The sequence below is a fragment of the Haemaphysalis longicornis genome, unplaced genomic scaffold (genome assembly GCF_048455015.1).
Source record: "Haemaphysalis longicornis isolate Haplotype H1 unplaced genomic scaffold, Haemaphysalis longicornis Haplotype H1 scaffold_29, whole genome shotgun sequence".
NCBI classification, from domain to species: domain Eukaryota; kingdom Metazoa; phylum Arthropoda; class Arachnida; order Ixodida; family Ixodidae; genus Haemaphysalis; species Haemaphysalis longicornis.
Window position 1 is genome coordinate 2,442,796 of NW_027526331.1, and position 26,347 is coordinate 2,469,142.

Consider the following 26,347-nt stretch of genomic DNA (forward strand, 5'->3'; position numbering starts at 1 on the left):
AAGGTGGGCTTTACTGTTAGAGTTCAGCATACACTAATCGCATGCTGAAGTCAGTTTTTTCAAGCTTCATTTGAAAAACAACGCGCAACAAGCCTTGCCTACATATTTCCCTCTCCTATCTTTTGGTCGACCGCCCACCCCCCCCTCCCCCCCCTCCCCGAAAAAAATTCCTGGCTACGCCCCTGCAGTGAACGGTTTATAAAGGCATAAAGAAAAAGGGAAAAAGACAAACAAAAAAAAGCTTGCACATTTTACAAGGCGAGTGTATCGGACAGATGCCTTATTTCTTTTGATAGTAGGTCCAATGACGGACTCTTACGGACGTGTCACCGCGTTCATGAATGCGGTGCGCCTCGCCAATTTCGTGAGTACGTTTGTCCCTGTATCTTTTGATGATTTGACACTTCTTGAACAGAGGTTTGCCCAAGGGAACGAATAGCTTAATTTATGGAGTGAAGCTCGTTTGAGATAGATGATGCTGCCCGCTCTAGGCGATACGAGAACGCCTGGCCAGTGGAGAGAACAAAGATTCCAGAGGAACTAAACTCAGGTGTACATGAGCAGTGTGTAAAGGTGTGGTTTCCGCCAGTGTACAGCCAGGAACTGCGCCCGCAGGGCAGGTCCGACCTGACTATTCAACGGGTAGTCACGGCGAGGGCAGCTGCGGTCACCGTTACGCCGGTCACCACGCCCCTCTAAGGGGCCTTTAAAGGCTCAATAAAACGTTCCTCTCTTTCTTTCTTTCTCTTTCTTTCTCTCACTATCTTTCTTTCTTTCACGTGTACCTCGGCAGCCTGTGAAAATGTGGTGTACCCCAGGGTGTAGCACGCTTATGTGGTGATGTGGTAAGTGTAGCAGACCGCTAGGAAGTATACAGTAATAGCTCGTTAACTCGAACTCGCATATCTGGAAAAATTGGCTAAGTCGAAATTTTCCGCGGCACCGAACCATTTCCTATACGTCCCATGCATATGTTGCCCTTTATTGCGCAGTATTTTTGGGCCAAACTGTGGATATCTCGAAATCTTGACTGAGTGTAGACCGAAAATTTCGCCGCCATGGACCGCGCCTTCACAAGATTCGCGCGATGCTGCCGCGCCTAAGTCCCTGGATTTTTTCTCGTTTAGCCGCGCCTACCACAAAGCCGATGTTTTCCCCGAACGTGAAGTCTGAGCCTAGAGGCATATTAACTTCGTCAAGCAACCCTGTGCCACTTCATGTGAAGGTAGATCCATGCGCAGAGGTACAGTGTACTAGCAGATCTCTAGAGGTGTGTCGTGCGGGGAAAAACCCAATGGAGAGCGCGGGTCCCTTTTGCGATGAAAAAAATGTATGAAGTGCAGGCGAAATAAGGTTGAGTGCAGCGGCGGGGAAGATCGGCTCATGCAATTCGTCAAGCAGCTGGAGGATTCCTTATTAAGCCCGAGTGCGACCTCAAGGCAGACCAGCATTATGCAGTTCTTTTCTGCAAAGTAAAATTGGAGTGCCACAAAATCCAGCTGGTGAAAGTCTCTTGTATGTTTTTTTTTTTTTTTTTCTCTTTCAAACCTTTATGAAAAGCAAGATATGGAAGCTTCTGTTGAAGAGCTGGTAAGTAGTAGCGCCTTTCTTGCAAAGAACTCGATATTTCATGGCAATTCGCGCAGATTTGCTTATCGCGAAAATCCGCTTAACTCGAAATATCTCCCGGTTTTTACAAACTTTCATGAAACAGCAGACGGGAATTCTGTTACGTGTACAACTTCACTCAAAACAAATTGCGACAAGTAAATGAAACTCGACGTAATCACACAAACGTCTTGGCGACAAATTCTCGTATAATTTGTTTCGCGATAGTTTCTAGAAGCCTGAGCTGCAGCCGTTTTCTCTAACCACACTCCCCCGTAGACGTCCATGTACTGACAGAAGCTCGGAAATATTTAAACGTTTACAATATCACTATAAGCTATCCGAAGTGAAGGAAACTCAGTATGGTGATAGACTCGGTCTAGCGAGCAGTTTTCCTATTTCCTATTTTCCTACTACTTACATTTCCTATTTACATTTCCTATTTACACTTACACTTCCTACTTACACTTCCTACTTACATTTTCCTATTACGTACAATATGTAGATAGCTACAGAGAATTTTATACTAGCTCTGAAGCGAGCGCGTGCGATTCTTTGTCGACGCCTCGCGGTAGACGCGCGCAATTTTGGTCAGAACTTACGCAAGCCAGTTTATCTGTACAAAATATTACGTAGCCCACGGCTGACTGGCCGTCGACAAAAAACAGTCGCGAGCGATCAAATTTTATGGCAATCTGGGCAGTGATTGTGGCCGCTTTCATTGTTTAATTTCATTTAAGTTACACTTTCAATTCCGCATTCCCGCAAAAATAATGTTGGCTAAAAGTTCAGTCTGACCAAGAGTAAGAAGGCTTGGATTCGGTTTTCGGCCCATGTCAAGCTCCTCTTTGACATCGCTGACAGGAACAAAACAGCTTTAGTTGCGGTTTCCGCAAACGACGCCACGCGCCGGTATTCCGCAAGAAAAGGGACAAGGAAAAGCGCGCGCAAGGACGTGCGAGCCGATTACGCTATTGCCCGCATAGAGATGCAACTGTCGACCGGTAGTCGCGGCTTCCCAGGGCTTCGGGGTTGTTTGTGCACAGCCCAGATGCAGGAAGGCGTGAAACTTCGCGGCAAAAGTAGTGCCACCTCGGCGCGGCAAATATGCCCTCTGCCTCCACGTGCTCAATCCTGACAACAACGGCAGAGGTATGGAGAAAACACTCAGACGACCACCGGCACAAAGACGACGATTAGTCGCCTTTGTTTTGCGACCTAATCTGCGTCACCGTACTTGGCATCGCCCACAACCTGTTGGGTTGGTTTTTTTTTTTTTTTTTTTCCCGCTTTTGTCTGCTGTGCACGGTCTTCCTGCGTGCGGGGCGTCGAACGAGACGTGGCGGTCGCGCGTGCGTAAGCATAGTGCAACGTTCTCCAACCTCGCCAAACCGCCGTCTGGCGTCGTGTTGATGGGAGAGAGGTGGCGCGGATAATTCGGTGGACACCCGACGGGCGCGTGAAAGGGGGTTGCGAGTCCCGCTGGTGTTTACATTTAGCTCCGCGATCGCTGGTCTATCTGTCGCGTGTCGAGCTCATTAGAATCGGAGCGGCGGAGCTTATCGTGCGCGCAAGGGCTGGCTGGCGATAAGGCGCGCAGCGCGCTTGCCGAAGCGCCTTTCTTAGCTGGCCTAGACTCGGGGGGAGCGTTTAGAAACAAGGTGACAGCCGGGTATGCCGAAGATGGAGCTTCCGCCTCAACCTGCTACACCTCTGCGGAGGCGACAGCTGGGATCGACAGACATCTTGGTGCCGGAGCTCTCGTTCGGTGAGCGATAACTGCTGCAACGGCTTCGGGCCAGTGGCTCAGCCGTGAATTTCGTTTGCAGGGGGCGTGGGGGTCTCGTACTGGTGCATCATAATTACAACTCCATGTTTTCCGATTAAGCCGCAAAACACTCGCAGGTAAAAGAGCAACTCAGATTTTTCGAACAGCCTCCGATTTTGAAGGGCTAGGTAAAAAAAAAAAAATGTTTGTCAAAGTTCGGGCTTTGCAGTTACGGACAGCTTAGGGGACCGTTAAGGTTAGCACTTATCAACGATAAGTGCGAATGGCCTATAAGGTTCCGAGGAGCGCTCTTTCGGCTTCTGCCAAAACGCCTTACGAAAGGAAGGTTATGTCAGCTGCATTACACTGGTGCAGTAGTGTAATTGGGGTTCCAAATGTGAAATTGTAGCTGGACCGCGCGTTACATACCTTCGCGCCGATTTTTTTAAGTAATTGTAATTGTGGGGGGGTTTAATGCACCGAAGCTACAGCCGGGCTATGAAGCGCGTCGTACTGGAAGGCTCCGGAATAAGTTTGACGACGTGGGGATCTTAAACGCGCGCCGAAATCTCGGCTCACTGCCGTTCGCGCTTTTCGCCTCCATCGGAAAAGCAGCCACCGTGGCTGGGATCGAACCCACGTCCATCGGCTCAGCAGCACAACACCTTAGCCACCGAGCCTCAACTGCGGGTATTTTTGGAGTAGGGTTTGTAGAAATTGACAATACGAGCCAGCAGATAAGTTATTTTGTAATCACAGCTATGACATAACTAACGTTGCTCAACTATTGAATTCAAAACTTGACACTACATAGAGCGGTCCCTGCTTTCTTGCTGCGCGCGGAGGTTTCCCGCTCCACCATTTTTTTTTTTTAGCGGAAACTCCGAAAGGGCTACTTAAACCCAGAAATTTGGTCTGTGTCTGTCTATGACTCAATTCAGCCTCCCGGCCAAAACAAAGTAGATATTGCGCAATAGTCTTATATACTCACAGCGAAAGGTAAACGTCTAAGGCAGATGTATATGTTCATACTTGCAAACTTCGTTTAACAAGAACAAGACATTACGCAAATATAAGACAGGAAATTAATACAGAAGGGATATTTACAGTGTTCCTTTATTATACAATTCATGGATGCTTGGTGTTTCGATAGCAAATGATATTCTACATCTACTGCTGAAAACCGCCGCCTGCTGTTGACGATGATGTCCTCAAAGATTTTGGCACGCACCCACAAGGGGGGAATGGCCAGGGCTAAATCGGTTGTTCCACTAGCTAGGTTCCACTTTCTGCTTGGAACGCACGTGGAGCACGGCCACGCGGTTCTATAAACGTTGAAGTCGGCCGCCTCGATTCATGCGCGTCACCGCCGTACTGCAGCGCTGGCATCAAGGAACCCGGCCTTTAGCAGTGGAACGCGGTAAATTCAAATCGTCTTTAGCAAATCCTTGGTGTGTTTACCTTGAGATGAGCGCGATGGTACAGGAACAGCATGAGAGGTGAGCGGAAAAGCAAAACGGGGCATTTTCTTGGCAAATTTCTACAAAGACTATCGTCTTTTGACGACATTTGCAACGAAAGGAGCAGATACGTGGCCAATTTTTTTAACACCGAGATTCATAAATCGGAAGCAAGCAACGCGCTTTCGCCAGTGACAAAAACCTCCCAATTATGTTTGCGTTAGTCAGAACAAGTCCTTATGTCCTAATAAGTACCAACGTTGTATTATTTGCATGTAAGTATTAGTGTTCGTGTGTATAATTTTCCGCATTCATATTTCCTGCACCACTCACCTGCTCGTTGTGTGCTTTGACGTGTTCTTCTTCTCAACACATTCAGATCTTCTGAATTTCAGAGAATTGAAGAATAGAAGGAATGAGCTCCGAAAAAAAATAGAATTTTCGTTAAAAGATAAACTTTAAGAAACATTGTCCGTATTTCACGAAAAATAAACTCTGAAAACACGGAGCCCTAATTAATAGGGGAATTGTATTGGGACTTAACCAAGGACGGTAGCAATTTGAAGGACTCTGCATGGCATGCGGGGAGTTGTCGCCAAAGCCGTCTAGTCTCTACCGTTGCATGCCATCGCCGGGCAAGTGCGGGATTTATGTAGGTTGCGACCGCTGACATCACAGTCCTCTACCCTCGGATGGCACTTTTTTTAGCGCCATGACCGAGGTTGGTAAGGTCGCCTATATGGTCTTAATGTCGCTGAAATTTCAAAGTCTTACGTCAAGGTTTTAAACGATATTGAACCCAAATGTTCGAAATTCCGTTTACAAAATTGATTCATCCTATTGAGATTCCCCAATGAAACATCAATAAAAACGCCATAACGTTCCTGCACATTGAACTCACCCTCCCCAAAGCATCGTCTGTTGGACCCATTCTCCAAGATCGTGTAATCCTTACTACCTATAGTTCGGTGCATTTAAATCAACGGCGACAACCTATCCCATCTTGCGTTTATGGTGATCATTTTATGACGGTTATTCCGAGAAACCAAAACTAGCCGCTTCTGGCACACCGACCTTTCAAATCGAGCCGATTCTCGGCTCTACAGTCCAAATGGACGGAAACAACATACAACTACGTCAGGGCATTCCTCTCGCATCATGCAGCCAAATACACATAGGCCCGAAAGCATCATAAGCATAATCGTACCGACCGAAGCACCCTACAGGGATCATTAATATTAGCATTAATGCCATAACAGCGAGCGGGAATCTTATTTTAGCTACAGTGAATACCGATTACATTAGAAAATGTCATTAGGTGTTAAGAATACAATGACAAAGCCGTTCAAATTGTCAATGAACGAAAAGCGAGCAGAGTCTCTTCTGCACCGGTTTATGTTGAAATGTTCGCGCTCTAAATATCTGCAAAAAGCACGCCGCAGTTACTGGAGTCTCGTACTGCGCGGCCGGCCTGAAGCAGCAAAGACATAGGTTTGTGAGGTTTTTTTCGATGCTGGACCAATTTTCACATTTAACCACTGGCAAAAAATGAACCGAACAAACATTCAGAAAGTTGCTATGCATAAATAAAGGCAGTCACCACATCGCAAACCCTCACTGCTTGACTCCGACACAGTCAGCTTTTGCACATCAAAGTACAGCCCCTGTAGTAGTTTTGCATCCTCCTCTCCTTTTATATTCCACCTAGTCTCTTTAAATAATTTCTGACGAATATGACCTAGTAAACGACGAAATTTGATGACGTGCAAATACGAGTTGTAGCGATGTATTGTTCATGAAGCAATTTCGGAACGGTTAGGATACACATTAGGATCAAAACCACAAACTAAAAAAACCTTTGCAGCATACCCTCTCATATATTAAAACAGGTATGATGGTCTAGTTAGCTGTGCTTTAAACAGAATGAAAGTTTTTTTGTAAGATTGGAATGAACTTGTGAATGCAGAATGTCTTACATTAAATTAAATGTAATTTCAGTTCATTCTCCATGTAAATCACCGTTTCTTTATGTCGCGCATGCATACCGTTATGCTATGGGTTGTATTTAAGCTCTTGTATTTAAATGTTATTTGCGGCACTTCTGAACATGAGTCGGTTCAATCAGGAGACTTTCTGCCAAAGTATGCATTTTTGTTCTCTTGCACGGAGGTTCTTAGGCCCTTTCAAGCTGCTAAAACACAGCTCATTCCATTTCCTTCAACTTTGTCCCGGAAACTGAAATGAATGCAGGTGAATTGAATTAAACTCACAAAATTAACCACTACGTGCCCTAGTATATCGAGGACGTCCTGAATCATGTGTTCAACTGTCAGTTGTTGTTTGGGCGCCAAAAAATTTCACTAGCGGTAAATCGCAAATCCTTACAGCGAGATGTAAATTGCCAGCCTTTACCACGTGCAGGTGCATCGAGTTTCGGACACTTGCAAGAAGGCAGCCCCGCGGAGGACGAAGCCCAGAGAGCCGTTCGCAAAGCGATCGAATGGGGAGTGAACTACTTCGACACCGCACCGTGGTACGGCCAAGGCAAGTCCGAGATTGTCTTGGGCAAGGTAGGTGCTGCGTGGCTGCATGACCACTCGCGTTCATCATCATCATCATCATCATCATAAGTTTTTTCCCCCAGAACCTGGTCTGGTTTACCGGGTAAAAGCTGCCTCAGCTTGACAAAGCCCTGGAAACGAAACCACATACAAGGCGATAACAGCAAGTACAGGTTGCTCACCTGGCAATTTTCCAACCCAGCGATGTAACGTGATGCAACGTCAGAGGCATTGTTAATTGGGCAAAATCATATCGTTTGACCTTGACTTCATTCGACGACGTTGCGGGCGGGCGTAGATTGAAGAAGCAGCTTCCAAATAACACGGTATATTCCACTCAGGCAGTCATTTATCCGTCTCAATGAGTACATTTTTTATCAAGAGTTCAGCCTGATTCCACAGATGTCAATTAAATCGGAGCATTGGGCGAGTTCATTACTGACTAATGACTTCGTCCTGCGTTAGAGTTCACTAGAAGTATGAGTTCATTATTCAGAACTGTCATAAATATTCCACATCGTCACGCTGGCTTTATTTGAATTTTGCCGCAAGCTAGAATGTACTTTAAAAAATACGGTGTCGCGCATTTATTTCTACTTTCCCACGTGCGTCTTAACTTACAGATTCCAAGAATATGGTTGAAACAAAATTATCCCGGCGTATCTTTTTTACTTCGTTCAGATTTGTTGAAGCACGGTATTATATCTGGCACGTTGTTACTATCTTGTATGATGATGGTGTTCATGTTTGCGTGGACTTTGCTATGCGTGCTCCCAGACTTTCTTTAAAGTTAGCCTAAAAGTCCCCTGGTTGTCATGGCACCTAGAACACCTAATCCAAAACTTAAGGCTTTCTTACTAACTTTTGCGAGGTTTTCTCACTGACATTTACGTTTCAGTTGAAAGTATTAAAACAAGAATTTGCGCGCTATCAACCTTCAAATAATGTTTACGATAATTGTGGGGACGGCCATAGCTCGTCTGGAGCACCCTCAAAAAATAATTCTCGGAAGAAACCTGGCCATGGCCATACAGATATATTGACATGGCCCTCGACAGGCTTGCTACCCCCCCCCCGACGCACACACACACAACATATACGCATACACATACGCTAACGCAGATATCTGCTTTGTAAGACGGGCGAAAACAAAGCAATGTGACGCGTCAGAAGTCAAACACACGTGAAAGCGACAGGTATCGGTCAGAGGGCTGACCTTCAGCTACCAACTGACAAGCGGTGCTTGTCACATAAACAACGGCAAGGGAGATAGATAGCACTGTGCGGATAAGTTATTTATCTATATACGCGGGGGTGAGGACAAAAGGGGGATAAGATATACACGTTGCAAGGACACGCGCTCGGAAAAGGCTGCTTCAAATCAGCAGTACAGCGTTAAAAAAGGTGCTGAACGTGCGACACTGTGCAAGTAGGCTTGGAATAAGCATTCCGAGGAGGAGGAAGGAAAAAAAGAAAATAAAACACACAAAAACATGCGCCTGTACAAAGGATACGTAACGGATATCTGCACGAAATATAACTGCAGGGGGGGGGGGGGGGGGTGGGGGGGGGTAGGGGGGCAGGTGCAAAAGGGGTACTTGCCCCCTTCACAAAAGCCGCACCAGCGACCCCCCCCCCCCCCCCCCACACCTGCTTACTATACCTCAGCCACGCAGCTCCACTGGGGCTTTCTTATCTTTTCGCTGAAAATCATGATCTTTCAACATGCTCATTGCAACCTTACCCGAAAAAATGAGTGGGCGGGGGCCGCTTCTGTTGGGGTTTCTTCAGCGGGAACGCAATTGTAGACACAAAAAAGAAAGATCTAAACCAGCCACCCCTGGACGCCTTTACCCTCCAAATTATATCCCTGGCATTTTTGCTGAAAAATTGAAGTTTACACTTCTGAAGAATTCCAGAACTACCTTGTCTATCCACCGATTAGTTATGCCTGGTTTCTTTTTTGTCTTGCAACCCCCCTCGCTGAAGGCAGGTGCCGAACCACTCGGATGAGTTCTCCTGCATAACATTCTGGTTGAAAGCTGCTGCTTGGAGTCGCAACGTACATGCATTTACTTTCTTCGCACAGCTCTGCTAAATCTGCGAAAAGATGACTGCAAAGAACGAGGTTGCGGTGAATATGATAATCCATTCTGAACCCGCGTTTCCCCGATGTGCTTATCACAAACTGTGAGAGCGACCCCTCAGCGTCAACAAAAAAAAAATAGCAGTGGCTTAGCTCGCCTATGCCATGATATACGTTGCATGAGGTAAGGTTCAGCTGGTTATTCTTAGGTTCCCTGGTTGTCTAGGGTTTGTTCATTATCGTGCTTACTGCCGCTAAAATGATTTCCGATCCAATCCGATCCTATCCAATTTAATCCAATCCAATCCGATCCAATCCAATCCAATCCAATCGCGGTGGCAGCTCCGGCGCGCCAGCTGTGCGACGTGAGACGTCACTGCTCCTCGCGCATGCTCAGCACGGCTCTCCAGGAGCCACGCGAAACTGTTTACCCTGGGCCAGTGTAGCTCACGCTACAAAATGCCTTCTTCAATTGCAGGATGCTCCGATGCACCCATCATATCGGAAATCGAGCAAGAGCCTGTGGGTGTGTGTCTGGAAGCATTTGCGGATTGCCATGAGGATGAGATCTTTCGGACTTGCCGCCTGCGTCCCCTGAAGTCGTAATTGCGGCCCTCTTTCGAAAGACGAAGATTTTATGCTACTTTTGCTTTGCTACTACACCTCAGCGACAGCTGAAATCAGGAGTACTAGCGTTCAGCAGTTCAGCTGGCGTGGCGTCGGAAGCTAAATCCTTCTCTTCTGTGAACCTCAGACAGAACGAAGATAAAAAAAATTCCGGCTTGGACACCTCGCAACATCCGTGCCCCAAAGTGTTCTCGCGTCTGTGAGCATCGTGGAGCAGTTTCAGGCGAGCGCGAATATCATAGAATTTCATCATCTTCATCATCACCAGCCTGTCTACGCCCACTGCAGGGTAAAGGCCTCTCCCATTAATTTTCAATTATCCCGGTCCTGTGATAACTGCGACCAATTTATCCCCGCAAACTTCTAGATCTCATCCGCCCATATAACTTTTCTGCCGCCCACTGCCACGCTTGCCTTCTCTAGGAATCCACTCTGTTACCCCTAATGACCAACGTTATTCTTGCCTTCGCATTACATACCCTGCCTACGTCCATTTCTTCTTCTTAATTTCTACTAATATCGTTTGTTCCCTGACCCACTCCGCTCTCTTCTTGTCCCTCAACGTTACGCCTATCATATTCCGTTCTATTGCTCGCTGAGTCGTCCTCAATTTAAGTTGAACTCTCTTAGTGAGCCTCCAAGTTTCTGCCCCGTGGGTGAGTACCGGTAAGATGCAGCTGTCATACACTTTCTTCTTCAGGGACAATGTCAGGCTGCCATTCATTATCTGAGAATGCCTGCCGAATGCACTCCAGCCCATTCTTATCCTTCTAATTATCTCTGCCTCCAATGCGTTCAGGCGAAAGGCGATCTCATCATGCAAGCGCCGCAGCCTCTCGACGTCCGCAGAGGTATTCACTGGAGCTATGGCAAGAAGAGCATCGGCATGATCTGCTATCAATAGGGCGCTCCGGCCAACGGTCTTTGAGGATCTTGACCGCAGCGTCGTAGCCATCCTCCGAAAGCCTGATGCCCTCAATCGCGGTCTTACCGGGGTCAGTCATGTGCGAGCGGAGGTACTCGAATTTATCGATTTTCGTCAAGTTTTGGTTTGTATGAATGGTGGCATCGAATTGTTCCCAGAATCCCTGCCAATCGCGACACGTACCCGGACGACTTTCTCACATTTGCTGAAGGGTACATACTAATGGCAGTAGCGCTCAGCAAACGGCCATTATATTTTCAGCGACAACATGTTCCGATCGAGCGTGGTTCGGCGTGTGCAAACGTGGCTTCGTTCGACGGTGTGCGACATCCGTCTGTCTGGACTCATCATCCTTCAGCGGCATCATGACAAATGTTGGAAGAGAGAGGCAAATAGTGCTCGCAGAGATAATAACTGAGATTCGGGCGCCCACATGTTGCTAAATTTTTGGAGGAGTTGTAATAGTTAATTTGGAGTTATAATAACAGTTTTGCACAAAGAAAATACAATTTTTCGTAATTTTGCCTCACAACATCATTTAATTTTACATGATTATCTGATCTGTGCAACACAATTCAAAAACCTGTTCCCCCGATCGTTCTGTTTACTAAAATGGTGTCGTTATGTAACGCAGTGGTTCTTGCTGTGCTGTCTGAGTGCTAATAAACATTCTTAAACCGGATCGTTACCCTTCAGAACAGAAACTAGCTTTCTTCGTTATATGTCGTGAATGCTGTGGAATTTTGCTTATAATGTTTTCACCCCCCCGCCCACACGCACACTACGGCGGTGCAGAAGGTTTGCCCCGCCCCTCCCCTCGTCCCCTCAAGACAAAATCCTGCCGACGCCTATGTACAAAAGGTAGACGAGCGCGTTTCACAGCTGCTGTCGGGCCACCAGAAAAAAACTTGGGACAATGTCATCAACTCAGTTCAACAAGACCTGAATATGTCCTTCTAAATAGTTTCTTTCAACCAAATGTGAATGTGAAAAGAACGAACACTGGCCTAAACGTGGAAAAAAGTCCGGACGGGCACTTCGTAGGAGCGTAGTTCTGTATAATGCTAAAGCATAAATTTGGGGCTTTCGCAACTCGATGATGTAGACATGATGTAAAAACGGCGCGGTACGACGAAATACACGAGGAAAGAAACCAGACAGGACGAGCGCTGGAAAGAAGTTGCAGAACTAGTCCCGACTTCAGGGGAGTTTTGGCAGGAAGTGTTTGCTAAGAGAATGTTTTGCAGATCAGTCTCGGCCTGTGTCTCACCACACTCCTGTACTCGGGTAGGACACCTCGCGACAATAGCCAGATAAAAAAGACAGTGGGGGAAAATGCAAACACGGTATGGTTAAACCTGGTTATAACGAAGTTGACAACACTACGCAATTTTTCGTTGCATGCAGGTTTCCGTTACGTGCAAGTTTCGAGTTAAGGCTAGCATTAATGCAGTAAAAACGGAACCAAAGTGCTAGACATCAGCCTCGGTGAACTCACCCTTCAAAGATTTATTTCACAACGAAATTTTCATTTTCGCAGAAATTTCACAGTAATTCGTACGCATGAAACTTCATGCGTACGAATTACTGTGTTTATGTGCACACTGTGATCCTTGTGTGAATTTTAGACCTATGCTTTGTATAATACATAGGAAATGTAGTAATTACTTTGCTTTGTGCTATTTCTCTATTACGATCGTGCTATTATGCTTAAATTTGTGAACAGACGTGTTATTATGTACGCTGTAAATCGGGTGGCTGAAGCACCTGTCAGGCCACGTCCGCCTTTAGTCTCAGCCTCCCCTTGGTTTTGCCAAGAAATAAAAATCAAATACTGAAATACTCAAAAACTGCAGGATTTTGGCCTGCTGTGTTCCCACGAGCATGGTCACTACGCGCGCGGCTATCCATAGGAGCAAGGCCCTTACCCCCGTATTCACAAGCGTAACTTAAGTATCACTTTTGCATTTGAGAATTTTAGGTGCCTCAAAGCGTTTCAGGGATGAAACCTATGATGAAAGCATGCCTTTTCGCGAATTTAGCGCTCTTTTCCGCACTCAAATATCGTGAGAGGGTGCTAGCTGGGACACTGTACAGGATGGCGACGTTCTTCTTTCTCGCCGGCGGAGACGGCATTTAAAATTGCGAGATTTTGCTGGAAAGACAAACTTTTCGTTTTCTGGCCGCAGAAATCATCAACGACGAACCGATACCCCAGATAGCAGTGGAGACGCGCGACTACACGCCGACAGGCAGCCCTAACACCTAACAGACACCGCTATAACACACGTGAAAACACACGGTAGTTTGCGGTGCTGGCAAAATTCGCTAAATTAGTGCATGTCTCCAACCTATTTTCTGTTAAAAGGGCAAAAAACAATGTATAAACAGCGCAGCGAATTCCTTACATCAAGTTTATCCATCGCAACGCCTTCGGTGCGTATAGGTCGTAATTAAACTTCGGTTTCAATGGGACTGACAATGGGGAATCGAAAAACTTCGTTAAATCCAGGAATTCGCTACGTAGGAGTTCGTTACATCCAGGTTTAACTGTATTCTGTTGCACATAAGATGTAGGTACATAATGATTACATACAGTGTAAAAAGTATGGTGGGTGGAGGGCAAAAGTTATCAGTTATAGTATATGAAGATTAGGTTTTTCGCGAAAGGTAGAGCGGTTTGAGCATGCAGAGATATAGTTACGTAAGTTTCAATGTCATGCAGAATCTGAAAAAAAGAAAAATTACGCCCACCTCCTCTCGCGGGAACCCTGGTGTGATGCGACGCTGAGGGGGTTCAAGCGCAAGCGAAGAGCAACCGTCGACCGAAAGGCCGCCGGAGAGCGGCACACCGGTTATATGCGCAGCGCGCCCGAAGGAGAGGAGACCGCGGAGAGAGAGAGAGTACTGCACATGCGCAGCACCGCGCGCAGCGCCGCCCACCGGCGGAGTGAGAGTGCGCTGGGCCTCACACGCTCTCACCTGGGCACGCGCCGGCGCCAGTGCGTCTGCCGCGGCTATGACGCAACACAATCCAACACAATCCACTTTAATCCAATCCAATCCAAGTCAAGCAAAGCCAATCCAATCCAATCCAATCCAATCCAATGCCCCTCGAGAGAGAGTGTTCGTTATCGGAGAGGAGAGCGGGAGAGTGGCTGCGGACAACAACGGACGCACGCGGACAACGGACGCACGCAGGAAGGACAGGGCCGCCGACAAGAGATGCTCTGAGCGTCGCATCTAAAAAGAAATTATGTATTGCTGAAGTGCCACTATTATTACGTGCTATTGGGTGGCTATGGTTTGCACGGTATGACGTTCTCGGTAGAGGTTTTAACAAAGGATGCCTGGTAAAAAGGAACTGAAGTAAGCAAAGACAAGAGATGTTTCGACGCGAAGCAAGCGAAGGGAGGGAAATTTTGCGGCGCTGACAGATATGAAGCGGGCAGCTCGTTTCTGGATACCTTCTAATTTATTTGCTCACTGCCGCCACATCTTCCATTTGGCCGATTACATCCTTCACACATTTGTAGCGTGCTTTCATCTTATTGTGAAAACCAGAGTACATTTTACTGCACATTCGTTCTCAGCGCCATAGCGTTCGTCCAACAGCCAATCAAGCGAACTGTCGCTATGCAAAGCATTGCACAGACCAAGGAGGTTGTCATTGGCTGCCGTCTAGTGCAACAAATGCGAGTCGACTGTGCAGTGCTTCCCGCGCCTTTTTAAAAATGACCTCCGTTCCTGGGAAGTCGTTTTACCAAAGCGCGGCCAAGGAGTTGCTCCTATCTTCTTAGCGCTTTACGAAATGCTTTGATATTTGTGCCGAGTGGATTCTTGAAGGTCTGGGGATCATTTAGAACTCAACCTTACCTTGGGGAAGCGTATTCTCTCTTTATGGTATCACTCATTCTTTTGTGTATATTTTATTGCACTCAAGGACCAAGGTGGAAGGACCTAGGTTCTTTTAACGATGACGGGACGTTAATTTGAAATTTATCCTCACCAAGAAAGCTTCTTTGGCTCATTTTACAGCGTTATTAATTTTGGCTTGTGTGGAGTATGCCGGGGCTATCTGCGGCTGAAAACTGCCGAAGCGATATTGGAGGTCATTGCTTCTCAAGTCATCAGATCTCGACTTGCCAGAAGACGAAGAGAACACACGAGTTCTACAAGAACCACGACCAGATGTTCCCTCTTCAGGCAGGATTCGTTACACAAGCCTTTATATTATAAAATATGAGGCTGAATTTTTCTTTGCTTTTGTAGAAGAGTCTGAAGAAGACGCGGAAAGATCTCCGTGCCCGAGGCAAGGCACCCAGTTTTAGCCATGCCTTCCTGCTGTGCTTGACCACTCTGGTATACTGAACCCGATACCCAGACAAATTGGACACCTTCCGACTATTTCAACCAGCTTCAGAAGAAGTGTTAAAAAAATGCCCGGAATGATGAACGTGACGTACCACCGAAGAAAAATGAGTTTGTTAATTAAGTATAAGCGCTCTTGGGATGAAGAATTTCTTTGGCGCAACGTTCGTGGTCATTTGCTTGTGGTATCCCCATGTCCGTCTCCACTGGTGCAGGCAGACGCGCGTTGCAGAAATTGCAGACCGCTTCCTCTTGTTGCGAAGCAACGTAAAAGTTGTGCAAGACCTGTACGTCACTGATGATGGCAAGAATGATGATGCAACTTGCACTGATGATGGAAAGTTGAGACCTTTATTCATTAAAATGATCACGCCACCTAACATAACCTACTAATACGTACATAGACCGAGAGAGAGCGAGAGAGAGAAAGAACGATCTTCGATGAAATGGTAATCTCAGCCGAGCATGCATGCCATGGCTTGCTACGCAAGAGGAATGCGGAGACGATGATTACGATAATCATGATGAGGTGCACATATGCTTCTAGTTATTTACAGGCCTTATGAAGATTTGTGTCCTTTTTGCACAAGATGCACGTTGGGAGCACGCCGGAGGACCTAAAATGTCCCTCAATTGTAGTCCTACCGAAAGCGACCGGGCCAAAGACGGCGCGGGGGGCAGTCTTAGTGATTCATTGCACAAAGACTGCTCCTCGCGCCGTCTTTGTGCAATGAATCACGCGCAATGACAACTCAAATGCTGTGAATTTGGTTACCAACTATATTAAGAGGTTTGATTGATTTGATGTGATTTGATTGTAGGGTTTAACGCTCTCACGCAACGCAGGCGATGATGCGCGCATTAGTGGAGGGCTCCGGATCAATTTTGACCCCATGCGTCGAAATCTCGAACACACGGGCGTTTTTGCTTTTCGCCTCGATCAGAAAAGCGGCCGCCTCGGCCGGGAATCGAACCCGCGACCTCGTGCTCAGCAACTCAACACCATAGCCACTGAGCCACCGCGGCGGGTATATAAATAAGTTTGATCCTCTGCTTAAATGGACTCCAAAAGAAATTAAAAGCCTTTTCTGTAAACGTGGAAGAAACTCGTAAAGGTGGAAGTTTTTGCATAGTTTCAGTATTGTTTTCATTCACCTTTTTTTTTAATAAAGCACCCTCTTGTTACTTGGCCGTTGGATGGCTATGTGTTATCCATTGGATATTGTTTGTTATCTGTAACTGTTACTGGCTTCCATCCTTATGATGTGTTGGGTCAGCCAGGGGATTTTCTATTTCCGTATGCATTTATGTTGTTGTTTCTTAATTGCTTTTATCGGTCTGCAGCATTAAATGAGGGGTCCATAGACCCTGTCAAGCCTTTAGCACACAGCTTGGCGGGCCTTTGTGCCCTGCAGACCTTGTACTGAAAAAAAAAACACGCTACTCCCGCTGAATTAATTCAGTGTTACCATATCATCCGCTGTGCGAATTATTTACCTCGCTTTTCGTTTCACCTTCATCTTTTGATGCTGATATCCCAGTCTTTTTCACATTTACATAACCTTGTTATTTTAAATCTTTCAAGAAATTTAATCATTATAACGTCATTTGTATGACTCCGCCGTAGTTCTACATATTTTCTGTTTTTTTACGTTACTTTTGTTACAGTACTCAATTGTTACTATTATTATACACCCAGTTTGAAAGCGCCTGTGGGTCACCAACCGCTGCATTGTTGTACTTCTGTTGCATCCAACTACATACTTTTCTTCTGTATAATGGCTACTGTAGGCCTTAATGTTTTGACGTAAAAACAAGCAGTCTGCATGCACCTGCCAGTACGTTGTTGGGAACTGAGAAAGTTGATTTATTCCTGAAAACCATGCAACACAACACCGTAACGACATCAGATTAGGTAACCGAATGCTGACATCCAATTTGGACAACTGTAGAGAGATTTCTTTTCTCTCTCTCTCTCTCTCTCTCTCTCTCTCTCTCTCTCTCTCTTCGTCCCTATGAAACTTCACCGATTCGAAAGAGGGACCGTTTCCCTCCTTAAGTCCTGAAATTCTCAAGAGAATAGCCACGAAAATGTCACGAAACTTGTGACGCATCATATACAAGTTGAAAATTTTGACGTCAATCCACGTGGGGATTTTATAATTTGGTGGCGTATGCTACGCGTCCACTGTCCGCTTGCCGAACGGAGAAAATCAGAGACTTTCTACCTTGTCAGGTCGAAAGACCAGGGAATCTGGCGCTTTGGTTGGATTTGTTTTTTTCGTTCGATCTTTGCTATATTGTATTATAAGGACAGTGACCCGATCTCTACGTCACAAACTAAGGACGCACACGATTGGTGGGCAGAGGCAATGACGTTTTATTGTAGCGCGGCTACGCCAATCACAGCGCAGGCTCCAGTGCGCCGCACAGGTGGCCGCCGCAGAGCACGCGGTATTGCGCAATGTCAGGTAAGGGGGGGGGGATACAGACACCGCACGTGGCAAGCAGTATACGCGACTCGGGGCAGAGGCGGCGTCGTTGGACAGGTGTATAAGGTGGGGCTGTAACCATACTCCCGCGGTAGATGGCCATACTTCACTGCGCAACAGGATATTTGGAAAGCCAGCTTACAAATACCAAGTTTAATGATGATGATGGTTGGATGTTTATGGCGCAAGGCCAACTGGGGCAAAGAGCGCCAAGACAATAGTCATATATGAGGGGTGAAACCTGAAACACTACGAAAAGTCAGCAAAAACACAAGTAAAATAACAAAACGACAATGAGCATGGCTGGTGTATAGGGCCAGGGAGTGATCACGCGTGGTATGAAATGAGGTCTAAAAATTGAACTTCTTCTAAATATTTAAAAACGCACTTGATAGAAAACATGGGATTGTCAGAGAGGAAAAACGCTGGGTGTAGTGGGACGTGTAGTCTGTATAGCTGTGGGAAGTGTTTGCGTCGTGTTGTGTGAAGTGCGTTGCATTGAATGAGTATGTGAACTACAGATAGGGCATCTCCACACCTGCCACACTGGGGTCTTGAAGACCCCGTGAGGAGATACGAGTGTGTGACATGTGTGTGCCCTATCCGTAGCCTAGCAAGGGCAACTTCTGTGTATCTGTTGCGTGTGTCAGTGGTGTATGGTCCCAAGCGTGGTTTTATAACGTGTAACTTGTTATCTGTTTGTTCACTCCAGTGTGTTTGCCATCTGTTGCGAAGTTGGTGTCTGATGTGTGGCTTCATGTCTGTGTATGGCACTGTTGCAATGTCCATTGTATTCAAGAGTGTAGCTGCAGTGGCCATTCGATCTGCAGTTTCGTTCCCGGCAATTCCAGAGTGCCCTGGAACCCAACAGAAAGTTATTTGAAGGTTTGATGCATATGCAGACATGATAGCCTTAAAAACGTGATTGATGACAAAGTTTTTAGAATGCTTTCCTGATGCAAGTGCTTGTACAACGCTAAGAGAGTCCGTGTACACGATGGATTTTACGATTTGATGTTGGACTATGTGATTTATTACCATTAAAATACCGTATGCTTCCGCTGTGAATATACTGCTACAAAAGTTCATTGTTTTACTGACGTTAAAGTTTGGCCCATGCGCAGCACAAGCCACAGCAGTTGCAGTCTTGGACGCATCGCTGTAAAACTCTTCACAGCGGTACTTATGCTGCACAAACAAGAAATGCTGCAGAATCGCAATCCTTGGTGACCTGTTCTTGCTAAACTGCATAAAAGACAGGTCACATGACACAGGGCGGAGATGCCATGGTGGAATTGAATCAATGATGGGCGTCTTGTGAATGCCTGAAAACGAGACTTCAAGCTCAGAGGCTTCTTCTCGCACTCTTAGATGAAACGGCATGGAGATTGATGGACGATTTAAAAAGAGTTGCTGTGAGGATGCATCATTAATGGTCGGAGTAAAAGGATGATTTGTCATAGACATGATTTTTGAGGCATATAAAACGTCCATGTACACCCTCTGGTGATCTAGGGACCATTTATTGCATTCTACATAGAGACTTTGGACAGGGCTAGTGCGAAAAGCACCACATGCGAGGCGTAGCCCTAAATGCAGCAACGGGTCCAGCATTTTCAGTGCCGTTTTTGTTGCGCACCCATATACAACACTGCCGTAGTCCAAGCGGGATCCCACTAGGGCGCTATAAACCCGCAGAAGGAGTTGCCTGTCTGCACCATATGACTGGTGAGAGAGAACTTTGAGAATATTCATAGTTTTTAGGCATTTTTGCTTAAGATGTTTCAAGTGTGGGACAAATGTTAGCTTGTTATCGAATATTATGCCTAAAAACTTGTGCTCCTTTTTAACAGGAATTGAAACGCCATTCAGAGTAATATCTGGGTCCGGATGGATCCCGCGCTTTTTGGAGAACACAACACAAGAACTTTTTCCTGGATTGAGTTTAAAACCATTCTTGTCGGCCCAGCTGGCAAGTTTTTTAACACCAAGCTGGACCTGACGTTCACAGATTGACATATTACAAGATTTAAAAGATATCTGTACGTCGTCTACATACATAGAGTAAGAAATGGTAGGTGGCAATGCCTTCCCAAGAGAGTTCATTTTAATTATAAAAAGAGTACAGCTTAGAACTCCACCTTGCGGCACGCCGTTTTCTTGCACATGAATCCTTGACAGTGCGCTACCAACTCTCACGCGAAACGTTCTGTGAGACAGATAACTAGCCAGAGTGTTGAGCATATGGCCCGAAGCACCGAATGACTTCAGGTCACTGAGGATCCCGTAGCGCCAAGCGGTGTCGTAGGCCTTCTCGAGGTCGAAAAAGACAGTTACGACATACTGTTTATGCACGAAAGCATCCTTAATATACGATTCAAGAGCTACGAGTTGATCATTCGTGGATCGCCCCGCCCTGAAGCCTGCCTGGCTGCCCTCGAGAAGACCGTTGTACTCAAGGAAGTACACGAGCCTGCGATTTATCATCTTCTCGAAGAGCTTGCACATGCAGCTCGTCAGGGCAATAGGACGGTAACTTGAGGGGGACGACGGGTCCTTCCCCTCCTTCAGGAAAGCTACAACTATAGCCTCCTTCCAAGAGTTTGGAATGTGCCCCGAAAGCCAAATCATGTTATATAGGTGTAAGAGTGTTAGAAGAGTGTCTGCATGCAGGTGTTGTATCATTGTGTAAGTGATGTTGTCTGGGCCTGGAGCTGAGGGTTTACATGTGCTCAGAGCAGCCCTCAGCTCATGTAGTGAAAACAGGGAGTTGTAAGAAGTCTGTGATTTGTTGTTGTCATGTAGGGACTTCTTTTCACAACAGGCTTTATGTTTCAGGAAAGTGTTCGTGTAGTGTGCTGAACTGGACACGTGTTGGAAGTGTTGTGCGAGGGTGTCAGCTTGGTCTTCCAGAGTGTCCCCTGTTGTACTGACCAGGGGCAGGCTGTGTGTCTGTTGTCCTTTGAGTTTGCGTATACGTGTCCATACTTTCCGTGTGTCTGTGTAGGAGTTTATTGATGTTATGAATGTACGCCAACTCTCTCGTTTTGCCTCACGGCGCACACGTTTTCCGTATGCCTTGGCCCGTTTGAACAAGAGGAGGTTTCCTGACGTGGGGTACCGACGAAGGATACCCCACGACTTGTTCTGGGCCTCTCGCGCCCGCCTACAGTCCTCATTCCACCACGGCCTCCGCTGGTTGCGCGGGGCACCAGAGGCGTGGGGAATGGACTTTTCGGCGGCGTCGAGGATGTGCGCCGTGAGCAGTTGCGTAGCTTCTTCAACGTGTAGGTGTCCTATGGATGTGTGGTGTAGTTTGGATGCCTCTGTAAATGTATTCCAGTTAGCTCGTGATTCATTGAACCTATTATGGGAAGATGGACTGCATGGGCCTTTACCTATGTATGTAAGTGAGGTGGGGAAGTGGTCACTACCGTATGGGTCAGTTCCCACACCCCACTCGAGAAGAGGAACGAGAACTGCGGAGCCAATAGCCAAGTCAAGATATGAGTATGTGTTGTGTCCTATGTTATGGTATGTAGGCTGTTTATTGTTGAAAAGGCATGCTCCTGAAGATGTAAGAAATTTCTCTATCAGGCGACCTCGGGCATCCGTGCGAGAAGAGCCCCAAAGAGAGTTGTGAGCATTAAGGTCGCCTGTAAGAATGTATGGTTCGGGCAGCTGGTCAACCAGTGCCTCGAAGTCAGAGGTTAAAAGTGCAACATCAGGAGGAATGTATATGGAGCATACCGTTATCAACCTATTAAATATTATTGTTCGAATTGCCACAGCCTCGAGGACAGTGTTCAGAGTGACAGGGTGGCATGCTAAAGATTTTCGGGCAATTATGGCCACACCCCCAGAAGAGTGCGTGCAGCCATCCCTGTCCTTTCTGTATATCAAGTAACTGTTCAAGAAATTTGTGTTTTTGGAATTCAGGTGTGTTTCCTGAACACACATTACACTTGGCTGATTGGCATGCAGGATCTCATACACGTCATCAAGATTATTCAGAAGGCCTCTGCAGTTCCATTGAACAATATTTTCTCTTCCCATTATGATGTGTTCGGAGCTACTGGAGTGTGACTATTTATGTAGGGTCTTTTGGGGCTTGGACTCTTGGAAGGGGTTTTCTGGCCTTCTCTACTGTCCTGGACGCCGCAGCCCGTTCCTTCCGCTGGGATGGAAACCGGAAGGGCTCGACGTCCATGTCGTCATCTGAAGGCAAGGGGGTGACCAGTGGACTGGGCCCCCTTGACTTGGTACCCTGTCGGGTGTTCTTTGCCTGCGCCGCGGGCGGGGCAGGCGGTGGAGCTAGGATGGGCGCTGCTGTGGGCCCTCCCGTCTCCATCTCCCTGCCCTCAGGTGTCCCTAGGGCAGGTGAAGAGGAAACAGTGAGAGCGGCAGAGTTCCCAGCGGCGATTCCAATCGCCACATTTGCTGGAGTCGCCACACTGGGCGAGTCCTGACACCGCTGGACTACCGAAGGCAGTCCGGCAAGAGGCGGGGCCCCCGCAGCCTCTACAGGTGTTGTAGAGGCAGCAGGTGGCTGCTCAGCTGGGGCTGGGACAGCAACACATCAGCAGCAAGGCTGCACTGTGTCGCTGTGCTGACCAAACGCCGCCCCAGCCCCCGGCGGGCAGCGTCTGCATAAGATGTAGCCGAAAGCAGCTTGTGCTTTTGGCGTGCCTCAGCAAAGGTGATGTTTTCTGTTACTTTTAGTTGTAGTATTTCTTTTTCTGCTTTGAATTTTGGGCAGGTTCGCGAATAAGCAGCGTGTGGACCACTGCAATTCGGGCACTTGACTGTGATGTTTGGACAGTCATCCGACGAATGGTCGGACTCTGAACATTTAGGACAAGTCAGCTTTCCTCGACATGATTGAGTTCCATGGCCGTATCGTTGGCATTTAAAGCATCGCCTGGGATTAGGGACATATGGTCGTACATTGCAGCTTAGGAAGCCCACTTTGACCTTTTCGGGTGGGGTTGTGAAGTCAAATGTTAGGACAAGATGCTTGGTTGGGATTTCTTCATTTGCTCTGCGGATTACAATTCGTTTGACAGAAGTTACTCCTTGAGGTTGAAGCGCCTGAAGAAGTTCCACCTCTGTCTCAGACTGTAATTCCTTTTCTGAGATTACACCTTGAGAGGAGTTGAGAGTTCTATGTGGAGTCACAGTAACAGCCAGGTCAGCCAACGTGGTCTGTTTCAGGAGGTTTTCGCTTTGATTTTTTCTTTTTACTTGAACAAGTAGGTCTCCGGATGAAAGCTTCTTAGCATCATAGTCTGAGCCGACAACCGACTCAATGCATTTAGCCAAAAGAATGACTGACTTCTTGCCAACAGGGGTGTCCCCTGTGGAATGAACTACAAGATGTTTATAGAAATGTTCTGCCTTCTCTTTAGCAAGTACTTCGGTGCGGCCTCTTTTGGGAGGCCGATCATTGGAGGGGGGGGTTTGAGAAAATATCATACAGTATGTATAAAAGCAGGGAGACGGGGGTACTTTCTCCTTTGACGTTACCCTGGTAGTCAAAGAGGTCCCGGAGCTCCCTGCCTGGTAGACAGGCAGGGAGCCCATCGGCCGAAGCTTGACCAAGGCTCCGACGGCCACCGTTACAGGTTTCTACCCTTCACCTTAAAAACACATCACCACGGTAGGTCACAGCTTATGTTGGGGGGCTCGGGGTCCGCGGTATCGCCAGTACCGTCACCATGAATACTCAAGGTGCCCCGTGCGGGGAAATACCAAGTTTACACCATTCTCCTTAAAGTCGGTTTCACCTGTAAGCACATATGCATTGCTGGAAGCACTTGTTGGGGAGGCTACCGGCTATTTTATATCAAAATACGGAGGGGAGGCCCTAGGCCCTTTTTTGTTCTTTTATGAATTTTTTTTCATGCGCTGAACATACGCCGCTGAGTCAGTTGTTCCCGCCGGCGCGAGACCCTCGAATCCTAGCCATATGAGCCTCGCTTCAAAGAGATGAACACAGTGGGTGCCCACGTGACGCCTCTTTCAGGCGCTTGGCGGCGTGGCCCGTGACTCGTTCTACGTGGCGAACAAGGTGGGCCGCTACGAGTGCGACGTGGAGCGCATGTTCGACTTCAGTGGGCGCCGAACCCTGGACAGCGTGCGGGAGAGCCTCGCCAAGATGAGGCTCGCACACTTCGACCTCGTGCAGGTGATGTGTTTCCACGGTTCTCAAAATCGCATTCGAGAAAGATGTGGGCTAGTATCAGATGGCGCGAAAATATTCAGGTAAAAAATGCGAGAGAACCAACGCGGATTGCGGCAAGAAAAGGTGTAATCTAGAAGTGGGGCAAGTTGTAAGTAGTGAAGCGCTGTTGCTGCGTAAATGAGACGGGTCTAGTTCAAAATGCCGCGTTAATAGCACAAGTTCAATAGGTACGAAGCCTTAACTATCGTTCGTAGAGGAAGGACAGCTCATGATTGACCTTTTCTAAGGTTATATGGAGGTACTTCGGTGCGTATTTTGCGCTTTGATAGGGGTCTAAGTGATTGCGCCTATTTAGGCGCACGTGTGTGTCCCACATTTGGGCCACATTCCGAATTTATGAACTATTTCGCAGTGCCTAAGCTTCTGTTATACAGTCCAGGTCCTTTCGCAATCTGCTCAATGCAATAATTGTATCGATTTATTAAGCTTAAGGCTTCCACAAAAAGAAACTTTGATAAGTATGTATAGGTTCGTGCATGGACCGGTGCCTGTACTCAAATATTCAATTCAGTCTTTACGGTCATCAACGAACTCATTTTCTCTTCATGCATCATTCACATTAATTTGCCAAATCTAATCTCTGAATTATGTTCCTTTGTTTTTGTTGTGCTGCGGTCCAGGTACACGACGTCGAGTTCGCGCCCAACGTTGACGTCATCATTCGCGAAACGCTTCCAGCATTGGACAGCCTTCGACAGGCCGGAATAGTTCGTCATATCGGCGTTACCGGGTACCCTCTGCACACGCTCAAGTAAGAAGTGCGTGTGGTCTTTCCTAAAACGACGTGGGGAATTTATATGATCGCTTCGTTGAGTGTCAGCCTACAGGACAAACGTCGATTTTGTGAGAAGAATCCACACGTCTTGTCGCCGTCCACTGAGATACCAACACCAACTTTTTTATGGTCCTTTGCAACCTTTGCGACAAAGTTAATATAATTTCCTTGGAGCGAAGCGTTACTTGGCCTACTTGGCTAAAGTGCGAACCCAGCCGGGATCAACAAAAGGCGCACGCGGGCGGCGTCCTCAAAAAGTTAGTAGCCATTCCACTCTCTGCATGTGGATGATCAGAGAAGCATTTAGCACACTACATAGAGGTGGTGCAGACTTCGGGCGAAAGGTGCGAGCAAATTTTATTTACCTCGAGCGTTGACAGCGGTCATCCCTAAGAAGCAGTTTTGCGTCTGAAACACAATGCATACAAACTACTGTAGCCTTAAATGTAGCCGTAGTTAAACGCGGTTAAAGTATGTCGAGAAATATCGATATTATGGCGAACCCGCGTAGTGAACATCCACACATTCGGCAGTCGACTCTGTAGGAGCGACCATGCAGCGAACTTTGATGCATTCAGCGTCCTCTTGTATCATTTTCTGATGTCACGCGCCCTTATACTCCTGCCCCGTCTCCGCATTCCTCACTTCGGAGTGAACTCGCGAATAGACACTTTCACTGCGGAAGCCGTCGGTGCCGTGAATCGGTTCCGTGGTGACCAAAGCGTGGTCGGTGGCGGCTCCGTCGGCGCCGCAAAACCGCACGAAGCATCTGCTTGACCTTGGCTGAGCTTGAAGGTCAGAGGGACATTACCGAGTGCTTCTGGGTTTTAACCTTCAGTAATATCCTTCGCCTAAAAACGTCCAGGAAACCCCTAGGCCTCGGAGGGCCCTCGATTCTCACTGGCTGCGACGTGTTCCTTAACGCGAGAACAAAAAAAAAAAAAAACTTTGAACGAAGAGAGGCGCTTGCATCTAAAATATCGCCACAGTTCAGGTCGGCTTTCAGCTTATCGAAGGCAGTGTCGCAGGCGAGTGGATGTGGGCTCTTCAACATGTAACTATTCCTATGTCGAGAAGGTCGGTTCAGTGCATACACGAGAAGGAGACTCGTCGACGAACTTAGAAAAAAAATGTTTTGGCGTTTTCATTTTATAAGAAAATGCTCAGGGAATCTCTGCACCTTTCTTTTTTTCGGCCTGGAAAAGGTAGGGCGCGAGCACAAACGGCGTCCTCAGAGCGCCTTTCTTGTATTTGTTTGTCCCTTGGGGCAGTGGGCGTGATTTATTATTAGAATTATCATGATTCAGAACTTCCTGCTTCCAGCCTCCGTAAACTTGATGGGCCTGTATATTTTGTAAAAACTATCCTGGTCCTAAATCCCAATTATTTGCTATGAGCCCATTCTGAAGTGCGCAGGGCAAGTCCTATGC

At 47.1% G+C, this 26,347-nt stretch overlaps 1 protein-coding gene across 1 annotated transcript in view; it reads left to right on the plus strand.

Moving 5' to 3' along the window:
* Window positions 1-2,950: 2,950 nt before the first annotated feature.
* LOC144173116 (uncharacterized) overlaps window positions 2,951-26,347 on the plus strand; it is a 41,086-nt gene continuing 17,689 nt past the window's right edge. Inside the window, exons 1-4 of the mRNA XM_077701630.1 lie at window positions 2,951-3,376; window positions 7,258-7,406; window positions 23,924-24,085; window positions 24,763-24,893. Of these exons, the coding sequence (XP_077557756.1) occupies window positions 3,283-3,376; window positions 7,258-7,406; window positions 23,924-24,085; window positions 24,763-24,893 (536 nt within the window). The 5' untranslated portion in view covers window positions 2,951-3,282. The remainder of the gene's footprint in view (window positions 3,377-7,257; window positions 7,407-23,923; window positions 24,086-24,762; window positions 24,894-26,347) is intronic.